Source organism: Oncorhynchus mykiss, chromosome 12 (assembly GCF_013265735.2).
Source record: "Oncorhynchus mykiss isolate Arlee chromosome 12, USDA_OmykA_1.1, whole genome shotgun sequence".
NCBI classification, from domain to species: Eukaryota; Metazoa; Chordata; class Actinopteri; order Salmoniformes; family Salmonidae; genus Oncorhynchus; species Oncorhynchus mykiss.
This window is the reverse complement of record NC_048576.1, coordinates 102592877-102614000: the sequence shown is the minus strand read 5'-3', so window position 1 is coordinate 102614000 and position 21124 is coordinate 102592877. Positions and strand designations below refer to the sequence as shown.

The 21124-nt window shown below is 42.7% G+C and overlaps 1 protein-coding gene across 1 annotated transcript in view; it reads right to left on the bottom strand.

Annotated features, from left to right (window-relative positions):
- Positions 1-21124, bottom strand: part of LOC118937844 (NLR family CARD domain-containing protein 3-like) — a 159253-nt gene that overhangs the window by 133507 nt on the left and 4622 nt on the right. Inside the window, exons 3-4 of the mRNA XM_036939584.1 lie at positions 18248-18364; positions 16255-16371 (exon numbers count right to left, since the gene is read on the bottom strand). Of these exons, the coding sequence (XP_036795479.1) occupies positions 16255-16371; positions 18248-18364 (234 nt within the window). The remainder of the gene's footprint in view (positions 1-16254; positions 16372-18247; positions 18365-21124) is intronic.

The window sequence follows — 21124 nt, the reverse complement described above, 5'->3', positions numbered from 1 at the left end:
TTCCAGTTGAACAACGTTTACTCCACCGTATTTCCACAATACATGATACCTCCTTTGGTCGTCTTTCCTTCCAGTTCTCTGCTGCCCATGACTGGAACAAATTGCAAAAATCTTTGAAGCTGGAGACTCATATCTCCCACACTAGCTTTAAGCACCAGCTGTCAGAGCAGCTTACAGATCACTGCACCTGTACATAGCCCATCTGTAAACAGCCCATCTATCTACCTACCTCATCCCCATACTGTTATTTATTTATTTATTTTGCTCCTTTGCACTCTTTGCACCCCAGTATCTCTACCTGCACATTCATCTTCTGCCGATCTACCGTTCCAGTGTTTAATTGCTATATTGTAATTACTTCGCCACCATGGCCTATTTATTTCCTTATCTTACCTCATTTGCACTCACTGTCTATAGACTTTTTGTTTTCTTTTGTTCTACTGTGTTATTGACTGTATGTTTTGTTTATTCCATGTGTAACTCTGTGTTGTTGTATGTGTCGAATTGCTACGCTTTATCTAGGCCAGGTCGCAGTTGCAAATGAGAACTTGTTCTCAACTAGTCTACCTGGTTAAATACCTGGTTAAATACCTGGTTAAATAAAGGTCTACCTGGTTATTTCACCTACCTGGTGAAATAAAATACAATGCAAATGGTTGCCATGACACTCAGGCCAGGTCCATCAACACTGACACTCCCAGTTGTACTAATAATAACAGAGTGATATCACCGTAGTAACAGAAATATAGGGATACTTAAAACACAAACTTAACAATTTCCCACTTTTCTTTAAAGACAAATAAAACAACAAAATAATGAAATGTCCCAAGTATGATTTAAGTTCCTCATTACAAATGGGTTGTGTGACTCAGTTTATATTTGTATTAGTCAAGCTGCCACTTTCCATTACTGAGAGTCTTTAGGAGCACAAGACCTGATGCTCCCTTTGTAGTCAGACAGTCACCAAGCTGCTCCTTTGTGTTGGACCAGGAAAGCAGCTTTGAGGTGTGGAATCACAGTTGTAGCGAAGGTCTGTGAGCCACCCCAGATGAAGTCATCAACATGACAGGAAAGTCCTCCAAATCACTGTCAGCAGCAATCTGAGTGACTCTGAGGCGCATGTCGGTGAGTCTTTTGGGAGTCGTTTAGCAGCCAGCTCCTCTAAACCTCTAGCCACTAGATTAGTCTTTTGGGAGTTGTTTAGCAGCCAGCTCCTCAAAACCTCTAGCCACTAGATGAGTCGTTTGGGAGTTGTTTAGCAGCCAGGTCCTCTAAACCTCTAGCCACTAGATGAGTCGTTTGGGAGTTGTTTAGCATCCAGCTCCTCTAAACCTCTAGCCACTAGATGAGTCGTTTGGGAGTTGTTTAGCAGCCAGCTCCTCTAAACCTCTAGCCACTAGATGAGTCGTTTGGGAGTTGTTTAGCAGCCAGCTCCTCTAAACCTCTAGCCACTAGATGAGTCATTTGGGAGTTGTTTAGCAGCCAGCTCCTCTAAACCTCTAGCCACTATAGTCTTTTGGCACTATTTCAGTTCTTTAAGGGACACACCCAACTTGTTGAGACACATTTTTGGCCAATGTCTTTCACTTCCTCAAACATTCAATTTTTTCTCTAATTACAGAGCTCATCTAGTTTAGAGTCAAATTAAACATCATTTGTTTCAAGTACATCATCATTTTGAATGTCATTCTGTGTTCTGTGATTTTTCATTGGTTGAAATCTGATAAGTGACAGGTCAGCTGACCCTGTTGTACAAGAAAGTGTAGCTGGTTCAGAGTACTGCAAGTTGGACCAGTTCTGGTGTTTTCCTTTGGCTTTTCCTGCTCGTCCAATGACGGTTGCTGTGTTTGGAATACCACTTTCTCTGTCCATGTATTTAACAGTTTGTCCAGTTTTCAGATTGGAACAACCATGCTGTCTTAATAACACATGTGTCTGTTGTTGAATGTTTTCCTCATTTGAACCCTCAACAGTATTACCAGTGGCATGGCTGAAGGTCTCTCTTCCACTTCCAGTGTCAGTTTCTGGTAGTCTTGTGTCTGTTAACTCTCTGGGATAGGCGGGACGCAAATGTCTCACCTGGTCAAAGGCTTTTCGGCGAAAACATATCTGATGATAGCACAACAGTAAACAAAGAGACAATAGCATATTTCTACCCTGCAGGCAACACACAAAACGCAGAAATAAAATATAAATCATCCCTTACATTTGACAAGCTTCTTTTGTTGGCACTCCAATATGTCCCATAAACATCACAAATGGTCCTTTTGTTTGATTAATTCCGTCGATATATATCCAAAATGTCTATTTATTTGGCGCGTTTGATCCAGAAAAAAACAGCTTCCAATTTGCGGAATGTCACTACAAAATATCTCAAAAGTTACCTGTAAACTTTGCCAAAACATTTCAAACTACTTTTTTAATACAACTTTAGGTATTTTTAAACGTTAATAACCAATCAAATTGAAGACGGATCTATCTATTTTCAATACAGGAGGATCACAAACTAAAGCTACTTTTCAAGTCTTGCGCAACTATTAACAGTACACATAACGTTACCCTGTTCCAAGATGGCCGTACTTCTTCATTGCACAAAGGGTTAACCTAAACCAAATTCCAAAGTCTGGTGACATCCAGTGGAAGCGGTAGGAACTGCAAACAAGTTGCCTAAGAAATACCGTTTCCCATTGAGAAATCATTGAACAGACAGTGACCTTAAAAAAAAAAAGAAAGAAATCTGAATGGTTAGTCCTCGGTGTTTTGCCTGCTACATAAGTTCTGTTATACTCACAGACATGATTCAAACAGTTTTAGAAACTTCAGAGTGTTTTCTATCCACATCTACTAATAATATGCATATCTTATATTCTTTGCATGAGTAGCAGGAAATTGAAATAGGGCACGCTATTTATCCAAAAGTGAAAATGTTTCCCCCTATCCCAAGAGGTTATTAATAATGTGTCCTTTTTGTCAATTTCAGTAGGAGGCTGATTCTCAGCAACAGACCCTCCATCTTGTTGATAATTTACTTTCCACAATCTTGAGTGATGCACCTTAAAAATGGTGCCTCCGTGTCTCACAAATATCACCACACCATCTCGGCCAATGACTACCTTTCCACACTTGACAGTCAACTCGTTTGTAGTACACTTTGTAGTACACTTTGTTTCCAGTCTCGTACTTCTCATCTTCACTGATCACTTGGCTACATAGCTGATGCATGCTGGACTGTCCATTAATCACGGTACTCCATTCTGCTTGTTTATGTTTTATCTGTCGGCCCCAGCCGCACTCAGGCTCTGTGTGTAGTTAATCCGACCCTCCCTGCCTAGTCAACGCCATTTTACCTGCTGTTGTTGTGCTAGCTGATTAGCTGCTGTTGTCTCACCTACTGTGTTAGCTACTGTTTTAGCTAGGTCTCCCAATTCAACACCTGTGATTACTGTATGCCTCGCTGTATGTCTCTCTCAAATGTCAATATGCCTTGTATACTGTTGTTCAGGTTAGTTATGATTGTTTTAGTTTACAATGGAGCCCCTAGTTCCACTCTTCATACCCCTGATACCTCCTTTGTCCCACCTCCCACACATGTGGTGACCTCACCCATTACAACCAGCATGTCCAGAGATACAACCTCTCTCATTATCACCCAGTGCCTGGGCTTACCTCCGCTGTACCCGCACCCCACCGTACCCCTGTCTGCGCATTATGCCCTGGATATATTCTACCATGCCCAGAAATCTGCTCCTTTTATTCTCTGTTCCCAACGCTCTAGGCAACCAGTTTTGATAGCCTTCAGCCGCACCCTCATACTACTCCTCCTCTGTTCCGCGGGTGATGTGGAGGTAAACCCAGGCCCTGCATGTCCCCAGACACCCTCATTTGTTGACTTCTGTGATCGAAAAAGCCTTGGTTTCATGCATGTCAACATCAGAAGCCTCCTCCCTAAGTTTGTTTTACTCACTGCTTTAGCACACTCTGCCAACCCTGATGTCCTTGCCGTGTCTGAATCCTGGCTCAGGAAGGCCACCAAAAATTCTGAGATTTCCATACCCAACTATAACATTTTCCGTCAAGATAGAACTGCCAAAGGGGGAGGAGTTGCAGTCTACTGCAGAGATAGCCTGCAAAGTAATGTCATACTTTCCAGGTCCATACCCAAACAGTTCGAACTACTAATTTTGAAAATGACTCTCTCCAGAAATAAGTCTCTCATTGTTGCCGCCTGCTACCGACCCCCCTCAGCTCCCAGCTGTGCCCTGGACACCATTTGTGAATTGATCGCCCTCCATCTAGCTTCAGAGTTTGTTCTGTTAGGTGACCTAAACTGGGATATGCTTAACACCCCGGCAGTCCTACAATCTAAGCTAGATGCCCTCAATCTCACACAAATCATCAAGGAACCCACCAGGTACAACCCTAAATCTGTAAACAAGGGCACCCTCATAGACGTCATCCTGACCAACTGGCCCTCCAAATACACCCCCGCTGTCTTCAACCAGGATCTCAGCGATCACTGCCTCATTGCCTGTATCCGCTATGGAGCCGCAGTCAAACGACCACCCCTCATCACTGTCAAACGCTCCCTAAAACACTTCTGTGAGCAGGCCTTTCTAATCGACCTGGCCCGGGTATCCTGGAAGGACATTGACCTCATCCCGTCAGTTGAGGATGCCTGGTCATTCTTTAAAAGTAACTTCCTCACCATTTTAGATAAGCATGCTCCGTTCAAAAAATGCAGAACTAAGAACAGATATAGCCCTTGGTTCACTCCAGAACTGGCTGCCCTCGAGCAGCACAAAAACATCCTGTGGCGGACTGCAATAGCATCGAATAGTCCCCGGGATATGCAACTGTTCAGGGAAGTCAGGAACCAATACACACGGTCAGTCAGGAAAGCTAAGGCCAGCTTCTTCAGGCAGAAATTTGCATCCTGTAGCTCCAACTCCAAAAAGTTCTGGGACACTGTGAAGTCCATGGAGAACAAGAGCACCTCCTCCCAGCTGCCCACTGCACTGAGGCTAGGTAACACGGTCACCACTGATAAATCCATGATTATCGAAAACTTCAACAAGCATTTCTCAACGGATGGCCATGCCTTCCACCTGGCTACTCCAACCTCGGCCAGCAGCTCCGCCCCCCCCCGCAGCTACTCGCCCAAGCCTCTCCAGGTTCTCCTTTACCCAAATCCAGATAGCAGATGTTCTGAAAGAGCTGCAAAACCTGGACCCGTACAAATCAGCTGGGCTTGACAATCTGGACCCGCTATTTCTGAAACTATCTGCCGCCATTGTCGCAACCCCTATTACCAGCCTGTTCAACCTCTCTTTCGTATCGTCTGAGATCCCCAAGGATTGGAAAGCTGCCACAGTCATCCCCCTCTTCAAAGGGGGAGACACCCTGGACCCAAACTGTTACAGACCTATATCTATCCTACCCTGCCTTTCTAAGGTCTTCGAAAGCCAAGTCAACAAACAGGTCACTGACCATCTCGAATCCCACCGTACCTTCTCTGCTGTGCAATCTGGTTTCCGAGCCGGTCACGGGTGCACCTCAGCCACGCTCAAGGTACTAAACGATATCATAACCGCCATCGATAAAAGACAGTACTGTGCAGCCGTCTTCATCGACCTTGCCAAGGCTTTCAAATCAAATCAAATCAAATCAAATTTTATTTGTCACATACACATGGTTAGCAGATGTTAATGCGAGTGTAGCGAAATGCTTGTGCTTCTAGTTCCGACAATGCAGTAATAACAAGTAATCTAACTAACAATTCCAAAACTACTGTCTTGTACACAGTGTAAGGGGATAAAGAATATGTACATAAGGATATATGAATGAGTGATGGTACAGAGCAGCATAGGCAAGATACAGTATGTTGTATGGCCATGTTCTGTTATAATCTCCACCCGGCACAGCCAGAAGAGGACTGGCCATCCCACATATGCTCTCTCTAATTCTCTCTTTCTTTCTCTCTCTCTCGGAGGACCTGAGCCCTAGGACCATGCCCCAGGAATACCTGACATGATGACTCCTTGCTGTCCCCAGTCCACCTGACTGTGCTGCTGCTCCAGTTTCAACTATTCTGCCTTATTATTATTCGACCATGCTGGTCATTTATGAACATTTGAACATCTTGACCATGTTTTGTTATAATCTCCACCCGGCACAGCCAGAAGAGGACTGGCCACCCCACATAGCCTGGTTCCTCTCTAGGTTTCTTCCTAGGTTTTGGCCTTTCTAGGGAGTTTTTCCTAGCCACCGTGCTTCTTCACCTGCATTGCTTGCTGTTTGGGGTTTTAGGCTGGGTTTCTGTACAGCACTTTGAGATATCAGCTGATGTACAAAGGGCTATATAAAATAAATTTGATTGAAATTTGATTGAGTAGATGGTATCGAGTAAAGTATGTACAAATGAGATGAGTATGTAAACAAAGTGGCATAGTATAAAGTGGCTAGTGATACATGTATTACATAAGGATACCGTCGATGATATAGAGTACAGTATATACGTATGCATATGAGATGAATAATGTAGGGTAAGTAACATTTATATAAGGTAGCATTGTTTAAAGTGGCTAGTGATATATTTACATAATTTCCCATCAATTCCCATTATTAAAGTGGCTGGAGTTGAGTCAGTGTCAGTGTGTTGGCAGCAGCCACTCGGTGTTAGTGGTGGCTGTTTAACAGTCTGATGGCCTTGAGATAGAAGCTGTTTTTCAGTCTCTCGGTCCCAGCTTTGATGCACCTGTACTGACCTCGCCTTCTGGATGATAGCGGGGTGAACAGGCAGTGGCTCGGGTGGTTGATGTCCTTGATGATCTTTATGGCCTTCCTGTGACATCGGGTGGTGTAGGTGTCCTGGAGGGCAGGTAGTTTGCCCCCGGTGATGCGTTGTGCAGACCTCACTACCCTCTGGAGAGCCTTACGGATGAGGGCGGTGCAGTTGCCATACCAGGCGGTGATACAGCCCGCCAGGATGCTCTCGATTGTGCATCTGTAGAAGTTTGTGAGTGCTTTTGGTGACAAGCCGAATTTCTTCAGCCTCCTGAGGTTGAAGAGGCGCTGCTGCGCCTTCTTCACAATGCTGTCTGTGTGAGTGGACCAATTCAGTTTGTCTGTGATGTGTATGCCGAGGAACTTAAAACTTGCTACCCTCTCCACTACTGTTCCATCGATGTGGATAGGGGGGTGTTCCCTCTGCTGTTTCCTGAAGTCCACAATCATCTCCTTAGTTTTGTTGACGTTGAGTGTGAGGTTATTTTCCTGACACCACACTCCGAGGGCCCTCCCTCCTCCCTGTAGGCCGTCTGTTGTTACGTCCGCAAACTTGATGATTGAGTTGGAGGCGTGCGTGGCCACGCAGTCATGGGTGAACAGGGAGTACAGGAGAGGGCTCAGAACGCACCCTTGTGGGGCCCCAGTGTTGAGGATCAGCGGGGAGGAGATGTTGTTGCCTACCCTCACCACCTGGGGGCGGCCCGTCAGGAAGTCCAGTACCCAGTTGCACAGGGCGGGGTCGAGACCCAGGGTCTCGAGCTTGATGACGAGCTTGAAGGGTACTATGGTGTTGAATGCCGAGCTGTAGTCGATGAACAGCATTCTCACATAGGTATTCCTCTTGTCCAGATGGGTTAGGGCAGTGTGCAGTGTGGTTGAGATTGCATCGTCTGTGGACCTATTTGGGCGGTAAGCAAATTGGAGTGGGTCTAGGGTGTCAGGTAGGGTGGAGGTGATATGGTCCTTGACTAGTCTCTCAAAGCACTTCATGATGACGGATGTGAGTGCTACGGGGCGGTAGTCGGGATGCCGTCTGGGCCTGCAGCCTTGCGAGGGTTAACACGTTTAAATGTCTTACTCACCTCGGCTGCAGTGAAGGAGAGACCGCATGTTTCCGTTGCAGGCCGTGTCAGTGGCACTGTATTGTCCTCAAAGCGGGCAAAAAAGTTATTTAGTCTGCCTGGGAGCAAGACATCCTGGTCCGTGACTGGGCTGGATTTCTTCCTGTAGTCCGTGATTGACTGTAGACCCTGCCACATGCCTCTTGTGTCTGAGCCGTTGAATTGAGATTCTACTTTGTCTCTGTACTGGCGCTTAGCTTGTTTGATAGCCTTGCGGAGGGAATAGCTGCACTGTTTGTATTCGGTCATGTTACCAGACACCTTGCCCTGATTAAAAGCAGTGGTTCGCGCTTTCAGTTTCACACGAATGCTGCCATCAATCCACGGTTTCTGGTTAGGGAATGTTTTAATCGTTGCTATGGGAACGACATCTTCAACGCACGTTCTAATGAACTCGCACACCGAATCAGCGTATTCGTCAATGTTGTTATCTGACGCAATACGAAACATCTCCCAGTCCACGTGATGGAAGCAGTCTTGGAGTGTGGAGTCAGCTTGGTCGGACCAGCGTTGGACAGACCTCAGCGTGGGAGCCTCTTGTTTTAGTTTCTGTCTGTAGGCAGGGATCAACAAAATGGAGTCGTGGTCAGCTTTTCCGAAAGGGGGGCGGGGCAGGGCCTTATATGCGTCGCGGAAGTTAGAGTAACAATGATCCAAGGTCTTTCCTCCCCTGGTTGCGCAATCGATATGCTGATAAAATTTGGGGAGTCTTGTTTTCAGATTAGCCTTGTTAAAATCCCCAGCTACAATGAATGCAGCCTCCGGATAAATCGTTTCCAGTTTGCAGAGAGTTAAATAAAGTTTGTTCAGAGCCATCGATGTGTCTGCTTGGGGGGGGATATATACGGCTGTGATTATAATCGAAGAGAATTCTCTTGGTAGATAATGCGGTCTACATTTGATTGTGAGGAATTCTAAATCAGGTGAACAGAAGGCTTTGAGTTCCTGTATGTTTCTTTCATCACACCATGTCACGTTGGCCATGAGGCATACGCCCCCGCCCCTCTTCTTACCAGAAAGATGTTTGTTTCTGTCAGCGCGATGTGTGGAGAAACCCGTTGGCTGCACCGCTTCGGATAGAGTCTCTCCAGTGAGCCATGTTTCAGTGAAGCAAAGGACGTTACAGTCTCTGATGTCCCTCTGGAATGCTACCCTTGCTCGGATTTCATCAACCTTGTTGTCAAGAGACTGGACATTGGCAAGAAGAATGCTAGGGAGTTGTGCGCGCTGTGCCCGTCTCCGGAGTCTGACCAGAAGACCGCCTCGTTTCCCTCTCTTTCGGAGTCGTTTTTTTGGGTCGCTGCATAGGATCCACTCCGTTGTCCTGTTTGTAAGGCAGAACACAGGGTCCGCGTCGCGAAAAACATATTCTTGGTCGTACTGATGGTGAGTTGACGCTGATCTTATATTCAGTAGTTCTTCTCGACTGTATGTAATGAAACCTAAGATGACCTGGGGTACTAATGTAAGAAATAACACGTAAAAAAACAAAAAACTGCATAGTTTCCTAGGAACGCGAAGCGAGGCGGCCATCTCTGTCGGCGCCGGAAGTGAAATAAGGGATCTGTCGACTCTGTCAATCACCATATTCTTATCGGCAGACTCAGTAGCCTCGGTTTTTCAGATGACTGCCTTGCCTGGTTCACCAACTACTTTGCAGACAGAATTCAGTGTGTCAAATCGGAGGGCATGCTGTCCGGTCCTCTGGCAGTCTCTATGGGGGTGCCACAGGCTTCAATTCTCGGGCCGACTCTTTTCTCTGTATATATCAATGATGTTGCTCTTGCTGCGGGCGATTCCCTGATCCACCTCTACGCAGACGACACCATTCTATATACTTCCGGCCCATCCTTGGACAGTGTGCTATCTAACCTCCAAACGAGCTTCAATGCCATACAACACTCCTTCCATGGCCTCCAACTGCTCTTAAACGCTAGTAAAACCAAATGCATGCTTTTCAACCGTTCGCTGCCTGCACCCGCACGCCTGACCAGCATCACCACCCTGGATGGTTCCGACCTTGAATATGTGGACATCTATAAGTACCTAGGTGTCTGGCTAGACTGTAAACTCTCCTTCCAGACTCATATCAAACATCTCTAATCGAAAATCAAATCTAGAGTCGGCTTTCTATTCTGCAACAAAGCCTCCTTCACTCACGCCGCCAAACTTACCCTAGTAAAACTGACTATCCTACCGATCCTCGACTTCGGCGATGTCATCTACAAAATTGCTTCCAACACTCTACTCAGCAAACTGGATGCAGTTTATCACAGTGCCATCCGTTTTGTCACTAAAGCACCTTATACCACCCACCACTGCGACCTGTATGCTCTAGTCGGCTGGCCCTCGCTACATATTCGTCGCCAGACCCACTGGCTCCAGGTCATCTACAAGTCCATGCTAGGTAAAGCTCCGCCTTATCTCAGTTCACTGGTCACGATGGCAACACCCACCCGTAGCACGCGCTCCAGCAGGTGTATCTCACTGATCATCCCTAAAGCCAACACCTCATTTGGCCGCCTTTCGTTCCAGTTCTCTGCTGCCTGTGACTGGAACGAATTGCAAAAATCGCTGAAGTTGGAGACTTTTATCTCCCTCACCAACTTCAAACATCTGCTATCTGAGCAGCTAACCGATCGCTGCAGCTGTACATAGTCTATCGGTAAATAGCCCACCCATTTTCACCTACCTCATCCCTATACTGTTTTTTATTTATTTACTTTTCTGCTCTTTTGCACACCAATATCTCTACCTGTACATGACCATCTGATCATTTATCACTCCAGTGTTAATCTGCAAAATTGTAATTATTCGCCTACCTCCTCATGCCTTTTGCACACAATGTACAGTGCCTTGCGAAAGTATTCGGCCCCCTTGAACTTTGCGACCTTTTGCCACATTTCAGGCTTCAAACATAAAGATATAAAACTGTATTTTTTTGGGAAGAATCAACAACAAGTGGGACACAATCATGAAGTGGAACGACATTTATTGGATATTTCAAACTTTTTTAACAAATCAAAAACTGAAAAATTGGGCGTGCAAAATTATTCAGCCCCTTTACTTTCAGTGCAGCAAACTCTCTCCAGAAGTTCAGTGAGGATCTCTGAATGATCCAATGTTGACCTAAATGACTAATGATGATAAATACAATCCACCTGTGTGTAATCAAGTCTCCGTATAAATGCACCTGCACTGTGATAGTCTCAAAGGTCCGTTAAAAGCGCAGAGAGCATCATGAAGAACAAGGAACACACCAGGCAGGTCCGAGATACTGTTGTGAAGAAGTTTAAAGCCGGATTTGGATACAAAAAGATTTCCCAAGCTTTAAACATCCCAAGGAGCACTGTGTAAGCGATAATATTGAAATGGGAGGAGTATCAGACCACTGCAAATCTACCAAGACCTGGCCGTCCCTCTAAACTTTCAGCTCATACAAGGAGAAGACTGATCAGAGATGCAGCCAAGAGGCCCATGATCACTCTGGATGAACTGCAGAGATCTACAGCTGAGGTGGGAGACTCTGTCCATAGGACAACAATCAGTTGTATATTGCACAAATCTGGCCTTTATGGAAGAGTGGCAAGAAGAAAGTAATTTCTTAAAGATATCCATAAAAAGTGTTGTTTAAAGTTTGCCACAAGCCACGTGGGTGACACACCAAACATGTGGAAGAAGGTGCTCTGGTCAGATGAAACCAAAATTGAACTGTTTGGCAACATTGCAAAACGTTATGTTTGGCGTAAAAGCAACACAGCTCATCACCTTGAACACTGTCAAACATGGTGGTGGCAGCATCATGGTTTGGGCCTGCTTTTCTTCAGCAGGGACAGGGAAGATGGTTAAAATTGATGGGAAGATGGATGGAGCCAAATACAGGACCATTCTGGAAGAAAACCTGATGGAGTCTGCAAAAGACCTGAGACTGGGACGGAGATTTGTCTTCCAACAAGACAATGATCCAAAACATAAAGCAAAATCTACAATGGAATGGTTCAAAAATAAACATATCCAGGTGTTAGAATGGCCAAGTCAAAGTCCAGACCCGAATCCAATTGAGAATCTGTGGAAAGAACTGAAAACTGCTGTTCACAAATGCTCTCCATCCAACCTCACTGAGCTCGAGCTGTTTTGCAAGGAGGAATGGGAAAAAATGTCAGTCTCTCGATGTGCAAAACTGATAGAGACATACCCCAAGCGACTTACAGCTGTAATCGCAGCAAAAGGTGGCGCTACAAAGTATTAACTTAAGGGGGCTGAATAATTTTGCACGCCCAATTTTTCAGTTTTTGATTTGTTAAAAAAGTTTGAAATATCCAATAAATGTCGTTCCACTTCATGATTGTGTCCCACTTGTTGTTGATTCTTCACAAAAAAATACAGTTTTGTATCTTTATGTTTGAAGCCTGAAATGTGGTAAAAGGTTGCAAAGTTCAAGGGGGCCGAATACTTTCGCAAGGCACTGTATATAGACTCCCTTTTTTTTCTACTGTGTTATTGACTTGTTAATTGTTTACTCCATATGTAACTCTGTGTTGTCTGTTCACACTGCAATGCTTTATCTTGGCCAGGTCGCAGTTGCAAATGAGAACTTGTTCTCAACTAGCCTCCCTGGTTAAATAAAGGTGAACTAAAATAAAATAAAAAATACAATGTGAATTTGTCCAAATAATTAAGAGAAATAAGTACAGAAAGAAAGTGTATATGTATAAATATCTTTAAATAAAAGGTGACATTCTGTACTGTCACCTAATATGAAACATTCTATCTCAAAACCAAAATGCTGGAGCAGAGCACCACATGTAAAACTGTAAGCTTCACTGTCCAAACACATATGGTGTGGACTATGTGTGCCTGGTAAACACATGTGGATCTGGTGAACAGTTATCACTTGTTGACCAACTACAGGAATACGGACCTCAGAGTCTCCAGTTTACAGTGGGGATTCCCCAGTCCAGCAGAGAGCAGCTTCACTCCTGAATCCTTCAGGTCATTGTTACTCAGGTCCAGCTCTCTCAGGTGTGAGGGGTTTGACTTCAGAGCTGAGACCAGAGAAGCACAGCCTTCCTCTGTGAGTCCACAGCCTGACAGCCTGACAAAGAGATCATCATGACTTCACAAACACACTGTTAATTTAACACCAGTAGTGTAGAAGGACAATGGCAGATGCATTTGGTTTATTCTCTCAAACAACATATAGATTCATCTTCCGTCTCCTAGAATTGTATGGTCATATTGTTATACTAATGTTAAAATCAATGTATTTATTCAATATGTTTTTTCAAAATAATATATTATACATATTATAACACATATTTTTCTCTAAACTGAATCTTTCTTCCTGATGATTAGTTCTTATATGTCATTTTATTTACTCACAGAGCAGCTCTGGAGGCTTTGACCACTGGCAGCAGCCTCAGAAGACCTTCCTCTGATCTGGAGTATTTCTTCAGGTCAAACACATCCAGCTCCTTTTCTGAAGTCAGCAACACAAAGACCAGAGCTGACCACTGTGCAGGTGACAGGTTGGGTTTTGAGAGACTTCCTGATCTCAGGAAGCTTTGGATTTCCTCCACTAGAGAATGGTCATTCAGTTCATTCAGACAGTGGAACAGATTGATGCACCTCTCTGGAGAGGGATTCTCCCCAATCTTCTCCTTGATGTACTTGACTGTTTCTTCATGGCTCTGTGAGCTGCTTCTTGAATTTGTCAGTAGACCGCGTAAGTGCTTCTGATTGGACTCCAGTGAGAGGCCCAGAAGGAAGCGGAGGAAAAGGTCCAGGTTTCCTGTCTCACTTTGTAAGGCTTTATGCACAGCACTCTTGTAGAAAGTAACTTCAGAGTTGTTTTTTGTTTGCAGTTCATCCATTAGATTCTCATTGTTGTTGATGAATGAGAGGAACACATATACAGCAGCCAGAAACTCCTGAATGCTCAGATGAACAAAGCAGTACACCTTTTCCTGGTACAGCCCACGTTCCTCTTTAAAGAGCTGTGTGCACAATCCTGAGTATACTGAGGCTTCATTGACATCAATGCCAGCCTCTTTCAGGTCTTCTTCATAGAAAATTAGGTTGCCATTCACAAGCTGTTGAAAAGCCAGTTTTCCCAGTGACAGAATGCTCTCTTTATTCCAGTGTGGACCTGTCTCTTCTTTCCCAAGATACTTTTCATTCTTCTGTTTGGTATGAAACACCACAAGGTGTGTGTACATCTCAGTCAGAGTCTTGGGCATCTCTTCTCTCTTATGTTTCAGCATGTGTTCAAGGACTATTGCAGAAATCCAACAGAAGACTGGAATGTGGCACATGATGTGGAGGCTCCTTGATGTCTTTATGTGTGAGATGATTCTGCTGGCCAGGTCTTCATCACTGAATCTCTTCCTGAAGTACTCCTGCTTCTGTGGGTCATTGAACCCTCGTACCTCTGTCACCTGGTCAACACACACTGAAGGGATCTTATTGGCTGCTGCAGGTCGGGTAGTTATCCAGAGGAGAGCAGAGGGAAGCAGATTTCCCTTGATGAGATTTGTCAGCAGAACATCCACTGAGGTTGACTCTGTGACGTCACAACAGATCTTGTTCTTCTGGAAGTCTAGGGGCAGTCGGCACTCATCCAGACCATCAAAGATGAACAGAACTTTGTACTTGTCGTAGTTGGAGATTCCTGATTGTTTGGTTTCCATTGAGAAGTGATTAAGAAGTTCAATGAAAGTGTGTTTGTCCTCTTTCATCAAATTCAGCTCCCGGAAAGGGAATGAAAATACAAATTGGACATCCTGATTTGCTTTTCCTTCAGCCCAGTCCAGAATGAACTTCTGCACAGAGACTGTTTTTCCAATGCCAGCGACTCCCTTTGTCAGCACAGTTCTGATAGGTTTGTCCTGTCCAGTTAAGGGTTTGAAGATGTCGTTATATTTGATTGCAGTCTCTGGTCTTGCTTGTTTCCTGGTTGTCGTTTCAATCTGTCTCAGCTCATGTTCATTATTGACCTCTCCTGTTCCACCCTCTGTGATGTAGAGCTCTGTGTAGATCTTATTGAGAAGTGTTGGGTTTCCTTGTTTAGCGATCCCCTCAAATACACATTGAAACTTCTTCTTTAGATTAGATTTGAGTTCACGTTGGCAAATCACAGCAGGATCATCTGAAACTAGAAATAACACAAATAATATTAATATTATGTATGTTTTAATGCCTAGAGTATTGTAGGACTGTTATAAAGTTTTACATTATAATAATTTATTCTCTTAACTGACTGTATAAATGTGTAAACATTTTCATAATGCATTACAGACTGGTGTGACTGATTATATTATTATTGGTATTATTGATGGTATTATTAATGTTGTCTCTCTCTCTCTTAATTAATCACCACAACACATCCCTGCTGCTACTTGATGAGGTCACTAGATGTTGTGTTAAGGCTGTTTCAATATCATTGAGATGCACAGCTACTTTAGCTGTACTTTAGCTACAGCATTTAAATGTTATTAGACATCATTCAACATGAGGCAGACAGCTCTTACATTTCTCCAGTGTGTCAGCAAGGTCCTTCTGGTTCATTTTCCTCAGGATGTGCAGTGTGATCTTCAGAGCCCCCTCTCTGGCACTGCTCTCCTGCTTCTTATCTTCAGCATCCACCACTTCCTTATTCTGCTTCTGACTCTCAAAGCCTTCTGGGAGTTCTGGACGAAGAATCCTCTTGAACATCTTCAGCTCGTTCCTCACAAATGTCATAATATTCTCCTCAAGCAACTGAAATAATCAAGTAATTAAATTAAGCAAGAGACTAAATGCTTCTCATTAACACGTTAATGAATGATTGACAGATCAACTTTTCTTGAGGTAAACAAAAACAAATGTACATAACAGGACCACATACACTGAATATGGAGGCCAGGTCTGTTTGATGACTCTGGGAAGACTGACCACTGAGAATCTCTGACTCTGATCTCTCCTGTTGGTTTCTGTGGACAAAACATGAGATTACATCTCCTCATCCAGGGAGTACACACACACACACACAGACAGACAGACAGACAAACAGGCATGCAGGCAGGAAGACAGACAGACAGACAGACAGACAGGCAGGCAGGCAGGCAGGCAGGCAGGCAGGCAGGCAGACAGACAGACAGGCAGGGAGGCAGGCAGGCAGACAGGCAGGCAGACAGACAGAGAGGGAATGTTGTGTTTGTTTAATATTGTTTTAGGACTATGAAAATGGACAAAATGATTAGCCTATGGATTATGAAAACAACAACAATAAATGGGAAAATGGGAGAGGAGAAATGACTAGAGACAGTGTTGTTTAACTCACTGACCATGACCCATGAGTTCTTCTTACCTTTGTTCAGTAGAAAAGTCTCCCCCTCTAAAGAATATAGGTAGATCCATAGACCAGTCACTCTTCATGGACACACAGCTGGGTACAGGGGAGGCTGGTCTCTCCTGCTTGATTGGGCTTCAACACAACAGAGACAAACATTACATCTCATCTTCTCTGAGCTCAGATTGGGAAACATAGGATGAGTTTCATTCCAAAACGCAATAAATATATCACTTTTCAGAAATGAATTTGTTTAAAATCTATCACATGATGGTTTCATTTCAGAGAAACAAATAATATCACTCTCAGAGAAATCAGTAGTACTGCTAGGTTTTATACAGTAATAATATATATTTGCCTCACTCTCAGAAAAATCAGTAGTACTGCTAGGTTTTACACAGTAATAATATATACCTGTCTCACTCTCAGAGAAATCAGTAGTACTGCTAGGTTCTACACAGTAATAATATATATCTGTCTCACTCTCAGAGAAATCAGTAGTACTGCTAGGTTTTACACAGTAATAATATATATCTGCCTCACTCTCAGAGAAATCAGTAGTACTGCTAGGTTTTACACAGTAATAATATACATCTGCCTCATTCTCAGTGAAATCAGTAGTACTGCTAGGTTTTACACAGTAATAATATATATCTGTCTCACTCTCAGAGAAATCAGTAGTACTGCTAGGTTTTACACAGTAATAATATATATCTGCCTCACTCTCAGTGAAATCAGTAGAACTGCTAGGTTTTACACAGTAATAATATATATCTGCCTCACTCTCAGTGAAATCAGTAGAACTGCTAGGTTTTACACAGTAATAATATATATCTGCCTCACTCTCAGAGAAATCAGTAGTACTGCTAGGTTTTACACAGTAATAATATATATCTGTCTCACTCTCAGAGAAATCAGTAGTACTGCTAGGTTTTATACAGTAATAATATATATCTGCCTCACTCTCAGTGAAATCAGTAGTACTGCTAGGTTTTACACAGTAATAATATATATCTGTCTCACTCTCAGAGAAATCAGTAGTACTGCTAGGTTTTACACAGTAGTATTATATATCTGCCTCAAATGTAACAAATAAATTTTCATGAAGAACTGTACAGATGATACATTAGACATATATATAATATATATATATAAAACATTTTTTTTAAAACCATTATTAAATACAGTAATATAAGATCTGTATTTAAACATTTAGTTTTGAAATCATCATGTGTTTTTATCCAGGGCCTGGGGTAGGGGTACCAGGAAAATAATGAGACTATAAGGAGTACCAGTACTGAGTCAATGTGCAGGGTACCAGGTAGTTGAGGTAATAATGAGACTATAAGGAGAACCAGTACTGAGTCAATGTGCTGGGTACCAGGTAGTTGAGGTAATAATGAGACTATAAGGAGTATCAGTACTGAGTCAATTTGCAGGGGTACCAGGTAGTTGAGGTTCTTGTGGTAATACTTGTGGTTTATTCTCCCAAACAACATATAGATTCATCTTCCGTCTCCTAGAATTGTATGGTCATATTGTTATACTAATGTGAAAATCAATGTATTTATTCAATATAATATTACAGTATGTACATGTAGGTAAACGTGACTAGGCAATAAGGATAGAGATTACATCTCCTCATCCAGGGACTGTACACACACACTCACATGGACACACACACACACACACACACACACACACACACACACACACACACACACACACACACACACACACATACACACACACACACACACACACACACACACACACACACACACACATACACACACACACACACACACACACACACACACACACACACACACACACACACAGGGAGGGAATGTTGTGTTTGTTCAATATTGTTTTAGGACTAGAAAAATGGACAAAAGGATGAGCCTATGGATTATGAAAACAACAACAATAAATGGGAAAATGGGAGAGGAGAAATGACTAGAGACAGTGTTGTTTAACTCACTGACCAGGACCCATGAGTTCTTCTTACCTTTGTTCAGTAGAAAAGTCTCCCTCTCTAAAGTTTATAGGTTGACCCATTGACCAGTCACTCTTCATGGACACACAGCTGGGAACAGGGGATGCTGGTCTCTCCTGCTTGATTGGTCTTCAACAAAACAGAGACAAACATTACATCTATTTATCACTTTTCAGAATTTTGTCCTTAAATTTGCTGTATGAAAGAGACTGTTGTGTTTTTCCACTATATAATCATGACATGGTGTTGTTCAATGACAGACATGTATTTGTTTAAAATCACTTGATGGTTTCATTTCAGAGAAACAAATAGACGGTATGGGTATTTGCTAATTGCTATATATCTATCAGTAGTACTGCAAGGTTTTACACAGTAATAATATATATCTGCCTCACTCTCAGAGAAATCAGTAGTACTGCTAGGTTTTACACAGTAATAATATATATCTGCCTCACTCTCAGAGAAATTAGTAGAACTGCTAGGTTTTACACAGTAATAATATATATCTGCCTCACTCTCAGAGAAATCAGTAGTACTGCTAGGTTTTACACAGTAATAATATATATCTGCCTCACTCTCAGAGAAATCAGTAGTACTGCTAGGTTTTACACAGTAATAATATATATCTGCCTCACTCTCAGTGAAATCAGTAGAACTGCTAGGTTTTACACAGTAGTAATATATATCTGCCTCACTCTCAGTGAAATCAGTAGAACTGCTAGGTTTTATACAGTCAAATGTGACCGACGATGTCACAAAATTTGAAACGGTGTATTTCACATAAGATAAAAGTAGAGACTCAGAGCTAGAATATGGTATATCAGACACAACAGTTGAGGAACAATGGGAAAGTAATTCTGCTTTGAACGTTGATTAAAACCTGTTAAAGATATGGCAGACTACTGCCCCCTTTGGAGCAATTGCGTGCCCATAGTAAACTAAAAAAAAAATTGTCAAAAATTGCTAATACATGCAAATAAAATTATTATTGGATAGAAAACACTCTAAAGCTTCTAAAACCGTTGGAATTATGTCTGTAAGTATAGCAGAACTCACAGGGCAGGCATTCTTCCAAACTAGTTTTGTGGTCATGAAAGTTGGAGCAAATTTGACGTCATCGCCCCCACCCTTCCCAACCACTTATGGATCTGGGGACACTTTCTATGTCTTCCACTAGATGTCCTCATTCTGTAGAGCGTTTAATCGTTCCAATCCCGCGAGAATTGGCCCTATGGGAGTGATTTGAGCAAGTGCCGCGAGAAAAAACCTGTGCATAAGGGCGCGAATTGGTCCCAGCCATTCCTTTGTTCCAGTACTCAGAAGAAGGACAAACACCTGTTTAGTCGACATATAATATGTAATTTTGAAGTTTTGATGCGCAACTTTTCAGGACCAGAGGACATTTTGGGAGCATTTCAGCTGATATTGTTAGCAGATGCTAATACAAAGACACAAGACTTGAAACCAAACAATGTTTTGGGTAAGTATGAACCCTTCCAGTACATTCTGAACGAAGACCATCAAAGGTAAGGGAATATTTATGATGAAATTGTGTGTTTCTGTTGACTCCAACATAGCGGAGAAATATTGCTTATGTCTGAGCGCCGTCTCAGCATATTGAATAGTGAGCGATTTCTGTAACGTTAAAAAGAAATGTAATAAAGCGATTGCATTAAGAAGCAGTGTATCTTTCTAACTATATGTAGAACATGTATATTTAGTCAAAGTTTATGATGTCTATTTACGTTATCTTGCGGCGCTATCTATATTTTCTGCAGACATTTTTCAGTATTTTCTGAACATCAATTCAATGTAAATGGACATTTATGGATATAAATGGCATATTATTGAAAACAAAATGTACTGTGTAACATGTCCTATTACTGTCATCTGATGAAGATTTTCAAAAGGTTAGTGAATGATTTATTTTTTAATCCTGCTTTTATAATTTTATATTTTCTGGGACAAAATGGCTGCCTCTTGTCTTGGTTTCGGTGGTGGTCTAATATAAATATGTGGTGTGTTAAAACATTTAAAAAATCTGACATGCTGGGTAGATGAACAAGGTGTTTATCTTTCATTTGAGCTATTGGACTTGTTAATGTGTGGAGGTTAAATATTTCTAAGAATATTTTTGCGTTCCATGCGCCACGGCTTGAGCTGAACGGGGGGGGGGGGGGGGCGTTCCTCTAGGGGAACCCCTGGCGTCAACAGGTTTTAACTTGTAACCTGACTTTTGACAAAATGTCCTTTGAATGTTTTGGTACCTACTGGAGAGCTCTTCTTTGTCTACAGGGCTGTTACTTTGGCAGATAATGTCACTATCTAAATAAATAGTTATTTAATTACCTATATAACTATAAATGTAAAGTTATATAATTACCTAAATGTATTGTGTTTTTGGTTGATGTCAGTTTCATTGCTTGTTAAGCTATAAATTGTTATTTTATGGTCGTAAGTGGTAAAATGAACTACAAAATGTTATATCTTGCAATTCTTAGTAATTTAGTAAGCAATAACACATTATTCAGTACTACTGCAGTTGCTACATAATTCCAATAGATGGCAGCATAAAACCACAAATGACATTTCAGAAGATTAGTTTAGTTTTCTCCCTGGATACACCACCACTCCCCTCACAGGAAAACTCCTGTGTGCTTCTTCCTGTCCCTTTCCACACTGCTAACACAAGAGGGCTTCTTCCTGTCCCTTTCCACACTGCTAACACAAGAGGGCTTCTTCCTGTCCCTTTCCACACTGCTAACACAAGAGGGCTTCTTCCTGTCCCTTTCCACACTGCTAACACAAGAGGGCTTCTTCCTGTCCCTTTCCACACTGCTAACACAAGAGGGCTTCTTCCTGTCCCTTTCCACACTGCTAACACAAGAG